The sequence below is a fragment of the Brachyhypopomus gauderio genome, chromosome 12 (genome assembly GCF_052324685.1).
Source record: "Brachyhypopomus gauderio isolate BG-103 chromosome 12, BGAUD_0.2, whole genome shotgun sequence".
Classification (NCBI taxonomy): domain Eukaryota; kingdom Metazoa; phylum Chordata; class Actinopteri; order Gymnotiformes; family Hypopomidae; genus Brachyhypopomus; species Brachyhypopomus gauderio.
The window spans coordinates 4,385,411-4,400,508 of NC_135222.1; the positions used below are offsets into that span (position 1 = coordinate 4,385,411).

Genomic DNA, 15,098 nt, shown 5'->3' on the forward strand with positions numbered 1-15,098 from the left:
ATGCCTATATTTATAAAAAAGTATGGATGGATATATTTTATTTTTGACTTTCAAATGTGCACAAATGCCATCGATGTAGACTGCTGATTAGTGAACACCGAGTCATTTACTCAGCTGTGTGTGTTGGTACGGCACAGCCCTGTCTTAAAACGTTTAAAAGAGGTTTCATACCTCCCAAACAGCAATGGCTCCAACTTTAAAAAGAAGGAACCTTAAATTAAAATGACAAAGAATATATCAAAGTTATAATTTACTGTGGTTCGTGGCAATATTTGTGAGTCAATTGCAAAAGGCCTGATCAGATCCTCGCATTAAAATATACGCATTACAAAACAAGATCTGCGTTATATATACACACACACACACACACATTTACAATTATATACATACATATATATACACACACACAAATACACACATTTTAGCTAGTAATGTATTTTCTCTTTCACAGATAAGCACAACCCTTTAGTTTTCTGCCCCCTTGTGGACGTTTTCTTGAACTTCAAATCTTCATACATTCACTACTCTGCATAGGTTACACAAAAAGTTGAATAATATCTCGTATAATATAATGCTGTAATAAAGATTTAATAATATACTGTAAAGAAAATGCAAGAACAATCACATTGATTGGCATTCTTGGGTTCATTATCAAGCACATATTTACCATTTCATGTGGCAAAATAACCCGTAAATTTTTCATATGATACCAATAGAAGCAGATAAATGTCCACAACTAACAAACTAATGTTCAGTCATCAGTAAAAGTAAAGACAGGATATGCATCTTTGTCTAGAGCCATTTGGAAAGGCTGCTGTGAGCTGGGCTAGGAATGACAGGCCAGAAATGTTGCTTCATCCTAGAGCAGACAGAAACACACACACGCACACGCACACACACACTTTAATGATCTTCATAAAACTGACTTATGATCATTTTAATTCTGTATGATATGCAGTCATTCTCGGTTTAAAGTAACACCTGGTAGCAGATAACCACTGTGTGTGTGTTCATTCGACTCTGTGCCCTAGATGTTAATTTGAAGCTGCAGTTTGTGCTGTGTGTTTTTGTACCTCTGTCGCATTCTCCAGCAAATACAGAGTGCTGCTGAGAAACCTGCCATAAACATGCAGCCAAATAACACAAGAGGCAGCTCAGAAGTGCACGGGTCTGTCAAAAGATGTGAGCAGAAGGGGGGGGGGGATTGAAATTAAATACGAGTGAGGGAGGTAGAGAAGAAATGAAAAAGAGAATGAGAAATTGGCAAATGATGAAATATTTCAGTGCTGTGAGAAATGGTAAATAAATAATGACACGAGGTGAGTGAGGGTAAATATCGGCCTGGAATTCTGCAGTCAGTCACCAATGAACAGGGACAGAACGGGTCCATTCGGTCCCCCTCCTGCGTCTGTGTGGGCCTGCACATACATCCAACACCGGCCAGAGACACCAGCAAACCTGTACTGCTGAGAATCGGCTGAAAACTGAAGCTGTCCTGAAACACACACACACACACACACACACACACACACACACACACACACACACACACACACACACACACACACACACACACACACACAAACACAAACACACACACACACACACACACAAACACAAACACACACACACACACACAGGAAATGTAAAAATATTCAAAGTCAAAATAAAAACAACACAAACTAAGAAACAAACCCAAAAAGGTGAAAGCTAGAAGATGCCAGTGAAGGTATGTTCCTGAGATCTAAAACACTGCCTACCGAAACATTTGATTAAATACGTTCTCAGTGGGACTAAGGACACATGAATGGGGCGATGTGTTCCTTTCTTTAGTGAGATGTCTGGCAGATGAATCAGATGAACTTGTATGTTTTTTTGGGAAGAGACTATAATACCTTGCTAAAAGAAAGAAATTTAGAAAGAACTCCAGACTGCTAAAACAGAGACCAGAGTTCATTACATTACATTACCGAGGACACAGGCAAGACTTTTCAAGGACTCTAAAGTCCAGGTAGACAGCAGGTCACCGTCTCTCGACTTTCCGAATAAAACATTCAGCTGCAGGACGTCTGTTTGGTGAGGGCATAAAAGAAATCTACACTATCATCTGCATAGCTGTGACGTTCACTAGTCAGTGTTCAATAGTCTTGTGGAATTTGGCCAAGCATGTGAGCTGACTAAATGCAGCCCGAGAACAGAGCCCTGGTGGACCCCACAGCTCACAGGCATCTGCTCAGATCCATATCTGCCCTTTTCAGCAAAGCAGTTCCTGCCCTGTGGTTATGACCCAAACCAGTGATAACATAGGACCGTTCCTGAGACTCTAACTTCATTGTCAAGTCTATCCAACAGCATTTTGTGGTCTATTCTGTAAAAGGCAGCACTGACATCAAACATATTATGAATATATTTTTCCAAAACATGTTTAAAAACCTTTATAAGAACTGCCTCACTCCCATTGTTGGGTCAAAATCCAAAATGAAAGTTATTAAATAGCTTAAAGATAAAATGATTGTGGCAATGAAAGGTAGATTTGAAATCAGATTGTAATAATAAAAAAATGTATTCCACAAATACCCCGGGTCCCATTAGTGTGTGCATATTTGGTGAGAATAAGTTTGCATATTTGTGAATTTGGGCATGCACATACCTACTTGTTTATTATGGTATGTACTCACGTGTGGAATTGTCTTCACTCTGGTAGTGGAGAGTGTATTTGGTGATAAAACCATTGCGGAGGGGCAAGGGAACAGGGCTCCAGCGCAGGACCACATAGGAACAGCCATGTTCAGAGACATGCAGCTTTGGACCAACAGAGGGCGCTGGAAAACAGAAACGCAACAGAGCACTAGCGATTCAAACATTGCTAGAAGAACAGAGCACTAACGAATACAACTTTTGTGTATTGTTTGTGTGTCTACCTGCTTGGTGGCTGTAGGCTAGCGCTGTTAGCCCAGGTCCAGACCTGTTGCCACGCTGGGCTTTCACACTCACGGAGTAGCACATGTTTGCCTGCACACCCTCTTAACGCACACAAACAGCACAAAATATACCTCCCAGCTACCATTAACCCCATACACGCTTGTCCACAGGGCAAATTAACAGTTAATATTACAGCGGCTACGCTGGAATGTCTGGATGCAAATAAACAGGCGCCTGGTATGTAAATACGAATGAAATTATTGAATTCTGTACCTATGATAATGGTTCCGTTTGTGGTTTGCTCCACTCTTTGCCACTGAGGCGCTCCCTGGCAGTGTGTGTTCTCCGTCGTGATACACCACTCCACCACAAAGCCAGTGAGGGTGAAGGACTCCAGCACCGTCCAGCGCACCTTCAGACGGAAACCACCCAGGGGAGTCACTTGGACTGTGTCCAGCAATCTTGGCTCTGAAAGAACAAAAGTTGCAACTTTTGAACGTAAAGGATAGTGACTAAGTGGTTTATGATGATTTTTAAAAATTGGCTGGTTTAAAGTTGTACTACTGATTTGAAAATTGCAGCTTTTAAAGTAAGTAAAGGAAATGTATAGGCTATATTTGCATGTGGATGCAGGGGTGACTAGTGAATTTCCCTTAATACGATAAACCACTGCAGAAACTGTATTTTTGCCATTTTTACTGGATTAGTGTCATCATAATGATGTCCTAACAACACAGCCTACAATGCAACTGTAGTTTTGAATGGTGTAAAGGACACCACGAATGGCCTCTGTAATGTTGTAAACGTATTCTGTGGAGAGATCAATCACGATGGATGAAACAGACTGTCAGGATGACACGAGACAGCTACCTGTTGGAATACACAGTGCCAAAAGTGAGGTTTGGTAAAGGAGGGATAATGGTCTAAGTTAATTTTTTAAAGGTTTGGGCTAGGGCTCTTAGTTACTGCAAAAGGTAATATTAATGCAATAGCATCCAAAAAAGCATACAGCCTGTTTGTATTGGAGCAGGACAGTGCACAAGCCAGGTCCATAAAGAACACATTAAACAAACTTGTATGGAGGAACCCCAGTGGCCTACACAGAACTCGGAACACGAGTTGCAAGGTAATGTGTCTTTCCTACATCAATGCTAGACCTCACAAATGCTCCAGGATCTTGTGGACAACATTCGCAGAAGAGCGGAGCATGTTACAGATGTGAGAGGGTCTTTTAATGGGACGTCCCACAAATTCAAATTAGTGTGATGGTCAGGTTCATATGCTCCTCCACATAATGCATTGCTTGTCTACATATTACGAGGATGAATAAAGATCTCTAGCACACTGAAAAATGCACCGTTAGACTCATTCCTACAGAACTAAAATGACTTCCATCTGTCAGCAGTAATGCTTATGATATTATAAAAAAAATCTAACATTTGGCCAGGACACCTGGAAACATACCAGTCTCCCATTGGCTGGGTATCGTGATTATGGCTGAGGGGGAGGAGCCTGCAGAGTTGGACATGCTCAGTGAGCAGATACATGTCTGGGCAGGGACAGTGAAGTGACAGGAGGTGTTGGCTGGTCCTAGGTCAGTGCAGTCCCCTATATCCACTGCTGCATTGGGATCCTCCAGCTTGCAATGCACAGTGTACCACAGAGCTGCACACTGTGCCTGTGTCAGTGGTGCCTGTGACATAAAGGTGGAGGAAGAGCCATTACAAAGTGGAGTTGGACTGAAACGGGCTGATGAAAACTGGTTTGGGGAGTTCAGATTTGAATTTTGGTTTGTTTCTGGCAGAAGTCAGAAAACTAAATTCGAGATACATAAAATTCTTTGAGTACTTTGAGTAATGAAAAACTGATTCCAATACTAAGTGATGCATATTGATTAATACACACACATATATATACATACATACATACATACATACATGTATACATACATAAAAATATGTGTACATGCATTATGACATTTAGACTATGAGTATTTATCTATGATTCAGTCTCTACACTGTAACACCACAATGAGCAGAACAGTTTAACTTGGAGGGAATTTACATCTATGCAATTTAACCATGTTACATCTATTTATTTTAAATTTACATCTATTTATTTAACCATGCTTAAAATAAAATCTGTTTTTGTGCAACCCCCCCCCCCCCCCCCTTCCCAGGTCCACCTCCAATTTTATAGAAGCATATCTTATTTGTAATTTCACATTAATCAATCACAACCTTCAGAACTCAAGTGTCACTCTAGTACTTGGTTACAAATCCTTGTCAATGCTTTTCAATCGATATATGTCTGCTCTGATAAATGTGCTTGGCATCTTCTCTAGTAAGGCCCTTGCTAGTCTGTAGTGTAGCCATTTATGTTTCCAGCTGTTTCTGGTGAATCTTTGCCTTCAGTCATGTCTTCAGTAAGAGAAATGTATTCTTAAATGTATTCTTAAATGTGTTTTTAAATGTATTCTTAATGGCATTAGCGGAAATTGGACTACTGTTGGGACGAGGAGGAGAGGGGGGAAGAGGGTTCTGAAGATGAAGGAGAGGAGGCAGAGCAGGAGGGTGGAGGTTAGAGTTGGTACGTTGAATGTGGACTCTATGACAGGTAAAGGGAGAGAGCTAGCTGATGCGATGGACAGGAGGAAGATAGATATACTGTGTGTACAGGAGACCATGTGGAAGGGGAGCAAGGCCAGGAGCATTGGTGGTGGCTTCAAACTCTTCTATCATGGTGTAGACAGGAAGAGAAATGGAGTAGGGGTAATCCTGAAGGATGAGTTTAGTAAGAGTGTAGTGGAGGTAAAGAGAGTAAGTGACAGGGTGATCTGTGTAAAGTTAGAGATTGATGGAGTGATGATGAATGTCATCAGTACTTATGCTCCTCAGGTAGGTTGTGATGTGGAGGAGAAAGAAGAATTCTGGAGAGAGTTAGATGAAGTTGTTTTGCAGGTTCCTAAAGAAGAGAGAGTGGTTATTGGAGCAGATTTAAATGGATATGTTGGTGGAGGAAACAGTGGTGATGAGGAGGTGTTGGGTAGATATGGTGTTAATGTAAGGAATACGGAAGGACAAATGGTGGTAGATTTTGCTAAAAGGATAAAGATGGCTGTAATTAACACTTTACGAAAAAGGAAGAGCACAGGGTAACATATAAGAGTGGGGGAAGATGCACACAGGTCGACTATATACTCTGTAGGAGACGAAACCTGAAAGAGGTTAGTGATTGCAAAGTGTTACCAGGGGAGAGTGTAGCTAAACAGCATAGGATGGTGATATGTAGGATGGTTTTGGAGGTGAAGAAGAGGAAGAGAGTGAGAGCGGAACCTAAGATCAGGTGGTGGAAGTTAAAGGATGAGGACTGTGGTGTAAAATTCAGGGATGAGGTGAGGCAGGTACTGGGTAATGGTGGTGGTGTTCTGGATACCTGGGATAAAACTTCAAATGCAGTGAGGGATGTGGCTAGGAAGGTACTTGGTGTGACCTCAGGACAGAGGAAGATAGACATGGAGTCGTGGTGGTGGAATGAGTAAGTTCAGGAAAGTTTGAGAGGAAAGCGGTTGGCTAAAAATAATTGGGATTTTCATCGAGATGAAGAAAGTAGACAGAGGTACAAGGAGATGTGTCGCAAGGCAAAGAGAGCAGTGGCAGAAGCTAAAGAGAAGGCATATAGCAAGCTGTATGAGAAGTTGGACACTAAGGAAGGGGAAAAAGATCTGTACAGATTGGCAGCAGGTTAGGATGATAAAGGATAAAGATGGTAATGTGTTGTCTGGTAAGGAGAGTGTCTTGGGAAGGTGGAAGGAGTATTTTAAGGAACTGATGAATCATGAGAATGAAAGGGAAAGAAGGTTAGAAGAGGTAGAGGTTGTGAATCAGGAAGTGCCCCAGGTGAGCAAGGAGGAAGTAAGGGCTGCAATTCAGAGAATGAAGTGTGGTAAGGCAGTTGGACCGGATGATATTCCAGTGGAGGCATGGAAATGTTTGGGAGAGACAGCAGTGGAGTTTTTGACTGGGTTATTTAACAGAATCTTGGAAGGTCAGAAGATGACTGAGGAGTGGAGACGAAGCATAATGGTGCCGATTTTCAAGAATAAGGGTGACGTTCAGAGCTGTAGTAATTACAGGGGAATAAAGTTGATCAGTCACAGCCTGAAAATCTGGGAAAGAGTAGTGGAAGCTAGGCTTAGAGGAGAGGTAGAGATCTGTGAGCAGCAGTATGGTTTCATGCCAGCTAAGTGCACCACAGATGCTATGTTTGCTTTGAGAGTGTTAATGGAGAAGTATAGCGAAGGACAGAAGGAGTTACATTGTGTGTTGGTTGACTTAGATAAAGCTTATGATCGAGTACCGAGTCAGGAGCTGTGGTATTGTATGAGGAAGTCAGGAGTAGCAGAAAAGTATGTGAGGGTGGTGCAGGATATGTATGAGAACAGTGTGACAGCAGTGAGATGTGCGGTAGGAATGACAGATGGGTTTAAAGTGGGGGTAGGACTACATCAGGGATCAGCCCTGAGTCCCTTCCTGTTCGCAATTGTCATGGACAGACTGACGGACGAGGTTAGGCAGGTTAGGCAGGAGTCCCCTTGGACTATGATGTTTGCTGATGACATTGTGATCTGTAGTGAGAGTAGGGAGCAGGTGGAGGTGAGCTTGGAAAGATGGAGATATGCTTTGGAGAGCAGGGGAATGAAAGTGAGCAGGAGTAAAACAGAGTACATGTGTGTGAAAGAGAGGACAGACGGTGGACAGGTCCAGTTACAAGGAGTTGATTTGGTGATGGTTGACGAGTTTACCTACTTAGGGTCGAGGGTACAGAGTAATGGATGAAGTGAAAGAGGTAAAGAAGAGAGTGCAGGCAGGGTGGTGTGGATGGCATAAAGTGTCTGGGGTGATCTGTGATAGGAGGGTGTCCGCTAGAATGAAAGGAAAGATCTATAGGACAGTAGTGAGACCTGCTATGTTGTATGGACTGGAGACAGTGGCACTGACAAAGAGACAGGTGAGGGAGATGCAGGTGTCTGAGATGAAGATGTTGAGATTCTCATTTGGAGTGACGAGGAAGGATAGGATCAGAAATGAGTTTATTAGAGGATCAGCACATGTAGCATGTTTTGGAGATAAAGTTAGAGAAGTGAGATTGAGATGGTTTGGACATGTACAGAGGAGGGAGGAGAGGTATATTGGTAGGAGGGTCTTGAGGATGGAACGTCCAGGCGAGAGGAGGAGAGGAGGAGAGGTAGACCTAAGAGGAGGTTTATGGATGCAGTGGTAGAGGATATGAGAGTGGCTGGTGTGTCAGTGGAGGAAACTCAGGACAGGGCCAGATGAAGGAGTTTGATCCGCTGTGGCGACCCCTAAACAGGAATTGCCGATAGAAGAACAAGGAGGCAGATTTATTCAGGCAATGTGCCCCATAATGATGAATGAAAATATTTTCTTTGGATGTTTTGTAAATGTATTACAAATAATATACTTAAATATTAAGTCTATAATAGACAATTTCAATAATAGACTTAAATACAGTATTTAAGTATTCAAACCTTTTGTTTTGGTACACAATTTACCTCTGGGGCCTCCTGCATATCATATCAATAGTCCTTAAAATGCTCTATAACTTAATTGCAGTCCTCTTAGGACTTAACAAATTAATTGCACATATCTATGAATAGTCCATAGGGATAGGGACTGGGACACTTGTCAGGAGAGAGGTGGACACAAAAAATTATATAGAACAATCTTGGGTGAATATCTTGAATATCTTTTCCAGAGTGCACAAGATCTCTGGTTGGAGCAAACGTTTACGTCTAAACAAGATTTCTTGGTAAAGCATATTACCAAGAAAACACTGCTATGTTCTGGAGTGGCCCAGTGTCTGGACCTGAACTGGAAATGGTTCTGCACCAGTGCTGCTCGTCCAACCTGCCAGAGCTTGAAGGACTCAAGAAGAACTGGTGGAAAACCTCCAAAAGAACAGTGCACCATACACTGCTGCCAAAGGTGCTTATTCCAAGTACTAAGTGAAAAACCCAGATACTTGTTTACAGATAATATTTGAGTATATCTTTTATAAATTCCTTCCGAAAACCTGTTTTTCATCTGTGTGAATGTTGAGGAAATTTTGCTGGAAAGGAGCTGCACTTAATTGCCTGAACATATGAGATCAAGCTGGCTTGCAGCTTACTCCATGACTCATTCAGGGAGACCACGGAAAGGTCAGGCACATCACCTTCCAGAGTAATGTCACAGGCCTAAATCCCTTCATATCTGGCATCTGGATAGCTCGCCACAGCTGTGGGGTAGAAGAGGGTGCTGCAGGACACACACACACACACACACACCAAGAACCAACACATTACCTATTAAGAACATGTCACCCCTATTCCATACGTCAGGGGTTTTCTTCTCCCTCTCCTCCCCCCCTCCCAGTAGAGGGTTTCTCAAAATCGTATGATTATTTTAATTATTATTGCAGATGAGAGAGTGGACAGGCGTGTGCGTGCAGAGGTGCAGTGTTCGAGCCCAGGCCTGTGGTGGGCGGGCCAAGGCCTGTGGTGGGCGGGCCAAGGCCTGCGGTGGGCGGGCCCAGTCGGGGTCGTACCCTCTGCCGATGTTCTCTGCGTGCTGCTTTGGCTCCACCCACTCCAGTGGCTCAGGGCGTGGTTGTAGCGGAGGCGTATCCTCGCCCTGTACGGGGTGCAAGGGGAGAACACGCAGTGCACTTCCTCTCGCAGATCCAGGGCCAGGCTCCGCGGTGCTGGCTGGCGGCAGGGGAGACAGGCACGTGAGACAGGCTCGTGAGACAGGCATGTGAGACACAGGAGAGATGGCGTGAAGCACGGAGGAACCTGCTCAGAGAAGCCCGTGAGACTGAGACCGATCTTCATATATGGCAGTCAGGGTCGGCATTATGTGATCAGGATAACAAATGGTAACGGTATTACGTTACACTTACAGAAAAAAAGGCAGTTATACTCGACAAAATGAAAACAAAAATACTGATTACTACAAAAATGCTGATTGTGTTACAACTTTGCAAGGATCAGTGATTCCTTATACCCTCACCTCCCCTTTTAAAAAGGTTTTGATCAAGTTCTTCCCTGACTGGTAGTCTGCATTTTTTCCAAGGTTTAAAATCTGCTTCAGAATGTCTGGTCTTTGATATTCTCAGCAATACTGGGCTTCATGGGAAGGGACCTATTATTTATATGAACAGCTGTTACACGTCTTCTGAGTTGTCTGTAAGTCCATACAGACAAAATATCAAAGGTTGTGGGAGCTTGTTGGACATATCAGCTTCTGAAACTTCAAAAGTAACAGAAAGTAATGAGATTGCTGTAATCTACCAATACTTTGGATTAGTTTACAGATACCTGTGAAATAATCAATCAATAACCTATGATGTAATCTATTATGTAATCTATCTTTGTATCTGTCCCAACCCCCCCCCCCCACTAGCACGCACACCACCCACCATGGTGATAATTCATAGGAGTCACATGTGTATGTGTTTCTCTGTGAGAGTCTCTTAATGTGTTTTTACAAATAGGCCATTGACCTGATGTGGCGTGGTGTACTGCAGTTCATAAAGCAGATAACCATTCCGGATACTCTGATTGGTTAAGGGAAAGTTCTTCGGAGCAGACCAGCGCAGCCTCATGCATCTGGGCCTATTTGGAGACATCCAGAAGGAGTGAGGGGCGGGGAGCTGCGCTGTGGCCAATGAGCGGATGGGGGGAGGGGGGGTGGGGTCCAGAGGGGAAGAGATAAAAAGAGAAAAATCTTACTTAAATGAAACATTCTGTACTTTGTATAGCGTGTGTCTATAATGTCAAATAAAGCAAATGGGGAAAAAGCTTCTCACAGAAAGTTAGATATTACAATTTCAGATTCAGATGATTTTCAGTTAACATGTTAGTGCTTCTTTAAATTGTAATACATAATGACCCCTAAGTACATTAGAGACCGGGCCGGCACCGATTTGAGCAGAATTTTGATATATCCACATTTGCTCCCTTTGTGTCCCCGGGGTGGGGCCGATATTAGGAAGAGGGTATTTTCGCTTTAGCATGTGATGAAGTTGGAATATATTATATACATGGGTCTGACCCTAACAAACATCCTACAACACCATGAATAGTAAAGATCCTAAGTGTACTGACAAGGATTTTGATATTTAATTGGCATACAGATATTTGGGGATATTAGGGCATTCTAGTTACCTTATTTGTAACTTGTGTATTCGTCTGTATATTTTGTTTTTGTGTAATTTGTGTGTTAACGGGCCGCCCAATGGAGGATGGGTTTCCTTTTGAGTCTTGGTCCTCCCAAGGTTTCTTCCTATTCCCCACCATCTAGGGAGTTTTTCCTTGCCACTGTCGCCTTTGGCTTGCTCATTAGGTATTTGTACCCATAGTATTGTTTACCTTGTAAATCCTGTAAAGCGCTTTGTGACAACATGTGTTGTGAAAAGCGCTATACAAATATATTTGATTTGATTTTGATTTGATTTGATACAGAGCAGTATCTCACACCACAGGTCACCCATACAGTCCACTCCACATCTCTGCTCTGTTGCTCTTCTAAACACACTCATGGGCTTTAGAATTTCTTTCAAGTGTCACAAGGACTGGACTGATGATCTCTGGGCAATACAGTGATACTTGATACACAGCCTCTTTTGATAATGATTCATACATTCATAAGAATGCTGTATTTAAGAGTTAGTTGCAGTTCTACAGGAAGTACCTGCATCGATACCATTCAGGCAGAGAGTGTCCGAACTGGCTGTTTCCTGCTGACTGATGTGAGCTAAGACTCGAATGCAATATGGCCGGTTCAGAGAGCCCACCTGCACTGAGCAGTGTGTGTGGGGGGAGTGACACAGTTCACTCTTTAACCCAGTTCTGCAAATAACACAAACAACCAAGAAACACACACACACACACACACACACACACACACACACACACACACACACACACACACACACAGGCGTGATAAATAATTTGGATGCTTTCTTCTCTTTCATGGTGTTAACAGCATTTCAACAGTTTCAATAGGAAATGCAAAAACATATTTGCATAGCTCAGTAAATCAACTCTGACTCCCCCGTGCCATGCCGACTCGGGTTGCCCATGTTTAACTAATCTCTGGTCACCCTTTGGATTGATACCCTCATGCTGATTTATTTACCCGTCCATTTCTACATCCACCTTCAGCAGCCAGAGGCATTTCTATCTCCTGCTACAATCAGAGCACCGTATGTATCTGCTCCATCAGGCACCCAGACGTGATCTCTAGAAACAACCAGGTTTTCACATCCTGTTCAAAGCTACCAGGAGGGTAAGATGGGGAGATATCATCTTATCAGTACTGTCGAGACTGGGTTGCAGAGTACTGAGAAAGATTTGAAGATCTTCCCTTCAGTTATAAACCATCATCTTTCCATTTTGCTGTTAGCAATTGATAAATGTTCACCAGAGAGCCATTAAACTATTGATATTATTAAAACACTCAAAAATAGGTACAGGTGAAAGATATTTGTCATATTCTGAAAAGGGCGGGTGTGTTGTGTGTGTGTGTGTGTGTTTGTGTGTCCGTGGCTGTCCATGTGGCCACACTCACAGGTTGACTTGCAACGTGTAGTTTATAACAAGTGGAGTTTTCACTCCAGGCTTCCAGTAGCAGCTGACATTTGCATAAGCAAAGAACACACAATGGAGCTCTCTGGGTGAGAAAAGTGACTCTGCAAAAACACCACATTATGTAATATGAAATATGGATCATCAATGTCATTTATTTATAGAGGGTTTTAATAAGTCAAACTAAATATAGAAAAAAATATACAATGAAATAAACAAACCTGATGCTGCTAGCCTTCCCACGAGCAGAGGGACAAACAGAAGAATACTGCAGTCCATTGAGTGGCTTGATGTGTTTTGATTCTCCAGTCTGTTCAAAGGCTCCAATAAAGTACAATAAGAGATCCAAAGAGAACATAAATGAAAATGTTCAATCATATGTCGTAGATAGATATTGTGTTTAGAACTGCACATAAAGTAGTACTCCATCAGATTCTATAACTGAATCAGCCTAACCCCAGACTCCACACAGATTATATTGAAATATAGTTTAGTTTCTTCAGTGGATTCAAAGGATCATTTCAATATCTAATAATTACAGATCTAACAGCCGGAACAGCTAGAAATGGCTCCTGTTGTAAAGGAAACTAGTCTGTTCAGTGTTTTCAACATTGATTTAAACTCGCAGACTACCAAGATGTTTAGATCTGCAGTAGCTGTCACTCCCAGCTTTACATCCAAGATATTTATAACTGCACAAAGAATTGCTGTAACAGTCCAAAATAAATGATTAACTGTCCATCTGCAACAATTTAAAACAATTTTTAAAAGTTAACCAAATACATCCACAGATTAAGTAATTTCTTTGTGAAATTCATTTACTATTATAAAATACCTGTCTTCATAAACTACCACTTTCGTCCAGTTTCAAATCAGTTCGCTTTGCTTCCAGGGTTCTCAATAAATCAGCAGTGTGTTCTTACAAGTGCCTGTTTCTCTAGTGCTTATATTCTCACAAAACGTCCAGAGACCAGCCCCTAACAGGAAGCGATATGAGAGACACATTCATGGACGCACACACACACAAACACATGTACGGCAAAAAGGTCAATGTGAAACTGCAAAATGTTGCAGTTTTTTTTTTTTGAAAATTGGATCAATCATCGTTAACTACCTATATACTTATCCTGTGACATCCATTAATGTTCTATTTAACTCCTCCCTTCTCAAAGATAGAGCTAACCCGGATTTATGAAAGGTTCCTTTCCAGCAAGCGTCACATTCACCAACAACATGGTGTGTGACAGCCATCTTGTAGAGTTACACATCTTCAAATAATGACTTTCACTGCCTAACTGCATTACCACTCCTAATGGAGTCCTAATGAATAACCAGGATAAGAAAGTGATCAGTATAAATTTGGCTGCAAAATATCTCCAGGGTGTTTTTAGTGAAGACCAGGGCAGTTCCCATCACCAAACCCACCATCGTCTTATTTGCTGAAACTGAGATTCTGTTGAAATGCTGACAAGCATCAACCCAATTTCAATTTACAAATGTACAGGTTCCACAGATTCAGCCGTAAAATACAACAGTCACATTGCTGTAGGCAGGCTAGACTTTTACAAAGGTTTTCCATCCATAAGATCTTAGTGCCAAGTACGTGGTGGTGGGAATTATTGTGGCATCCACACACACCAAATATCCCAGTAATCAAAGGCAGTTTTATAGTTTCTGAAGGTAACTGGAAAAAAAATAGCAAACAATATCTTCAGCTGGGTTATGCTCGCTGACAAACCAGTGTGGCAGAGAGCATCAGAGGATGGGTGATGTGATGTGTGAAACCATGACCTACAACTTCTAGTCCCTACACCAGAAAAGCACTGCTTACAGAGCAAATGATGAAACAAGGCCTCCAGCGTCTGGAAATAAAAACCTGCTGCAAACCTGCCCTCCATTGTGCTAAAAGGTTTGGCTGGTGACTAAATTCACTAGCTCCACCCATTAGACCAAGACATATGCTCTCAGATTAGTATACATGATGACGTCGTTCTTAATCACTCGACGAGTGACGACTGACACTAGTAAATGGTTTAAATGTTACGCAGTGAACCTGAGACATTTCTTTGTGTAGCTTTAGTCAGTACACAACCAATTACCACAGCGCAGGCAAGAGTCATCTCCCTACTCCCTCAAGACGAGCACACTACTCCGATTAACCAGACCTCACAACCTTCAGCAGGAAGCTCAGCTGAGAGACACACTCCTGCAATTTGTTAGTCTCTTACCGTCACCTGTTCATGTTCACTAAAATGAGAAAGCTATTCATATGCCCCAAGACTCTGCCATAAAGGACTATGTACATGGTGTACTTCCAACAAGGAATTCCTGGGTAGAGAAGCTAACAGATTGCAGGTCTTCACATTTTTGCCCAATTCAGCTGTTACTTAACATTCACCATACAGGATATGGCACTGACTAGGAACGATTCTCTGTTATTTTAACTGTGTTTGCAGAAGATATATAGTGTTTAATAGATGTTTAATATGAGAACCATAACCTATTAAAGAATTTTATCTCAGGT

The 15,098-nt window shown here is 42.1% G+C and overlaps 1 protein-coding gene across 5 annotated transcripts; it reads right to left on the reverse strand.

Moving 5' to 3' along the window:
* Positions 1-569: 569 nt before the first annotated feature.
* Positions 570-13,474, reverse strand: LOC143528685 (interleukin-6 receptor subunit beta-like). 5 transcript variants are annotated; one of them, XM_077024510.1, is made up of 14 exons: positions 13,410-13,474; positions 12,796-12,895; positions 12,558-12,678; positions 11,679-11,836; positions 10,489-10,643; positions 9,532-9,691; positions 9,160-9,242; positions 4,387-4,615; positions 3,196-3,390; positions 2,922-3,023; positions 2,679-2,822; positions 1,364-1,495; positions 1,074-1,170; positions 570-859 (listed from the first exon to the last, which is right to left on the reverse strand). In XM_077024510.1, exons 2-14 carry the CDS (start codon positions 12,851-12,853, stop codon positions 793-795), a joined length of 1,701 nt encoding a protein of 566 aa, XP_076880625.1. In that variant the 5' UTR covers positions 12,854-12,895; positions 13,410-13,474; the 3' UTR covers positions 570-792. The 5 variants fall into 5 exon arrangements, 4 of the variants coding, with proteins under 4 accessions (XP_076880625.1, XP_076880626.1, XP_076880624.1 ...); XM_077024511.1 differs by having other exon boundaries at positions 2,679-2,848; XM_077024509.1 differs by having other exon boundaries at positions 2,679-2,848; positions 2,922-3,021; positions 12,796-12,884; positions 13,410-13,466.
* Between the last annotated feature and the right edge of the window lie 1,624 nt (positions 13,475-15,098).

Bases quoted from the DNA above. Each gene is read 5' to 3' on its own strand.
- LOC143528685 (XM_077024509.1), bottom strand. From the start codon at position 12,853: ATGGACTGCAGTATTCTTCTGTTTGTCCCTCTGCTCGTGGGAAGGCTA. The intron at 10,644-11,678 runs GTACTTCCTGTA...CATTGGCCACAG, and splicing joins CCTGAATGGTATCGATGCAG to CGCAGCTCCCCGCCCCTCAC. The intron at 1,171-1,363 runs GTGACTGACTGC...ATCTTTTGACAG, and splicing joins CGTTCTGTCCCTGTTCATTG to ACCCGTGCACTTCTGAGCTG.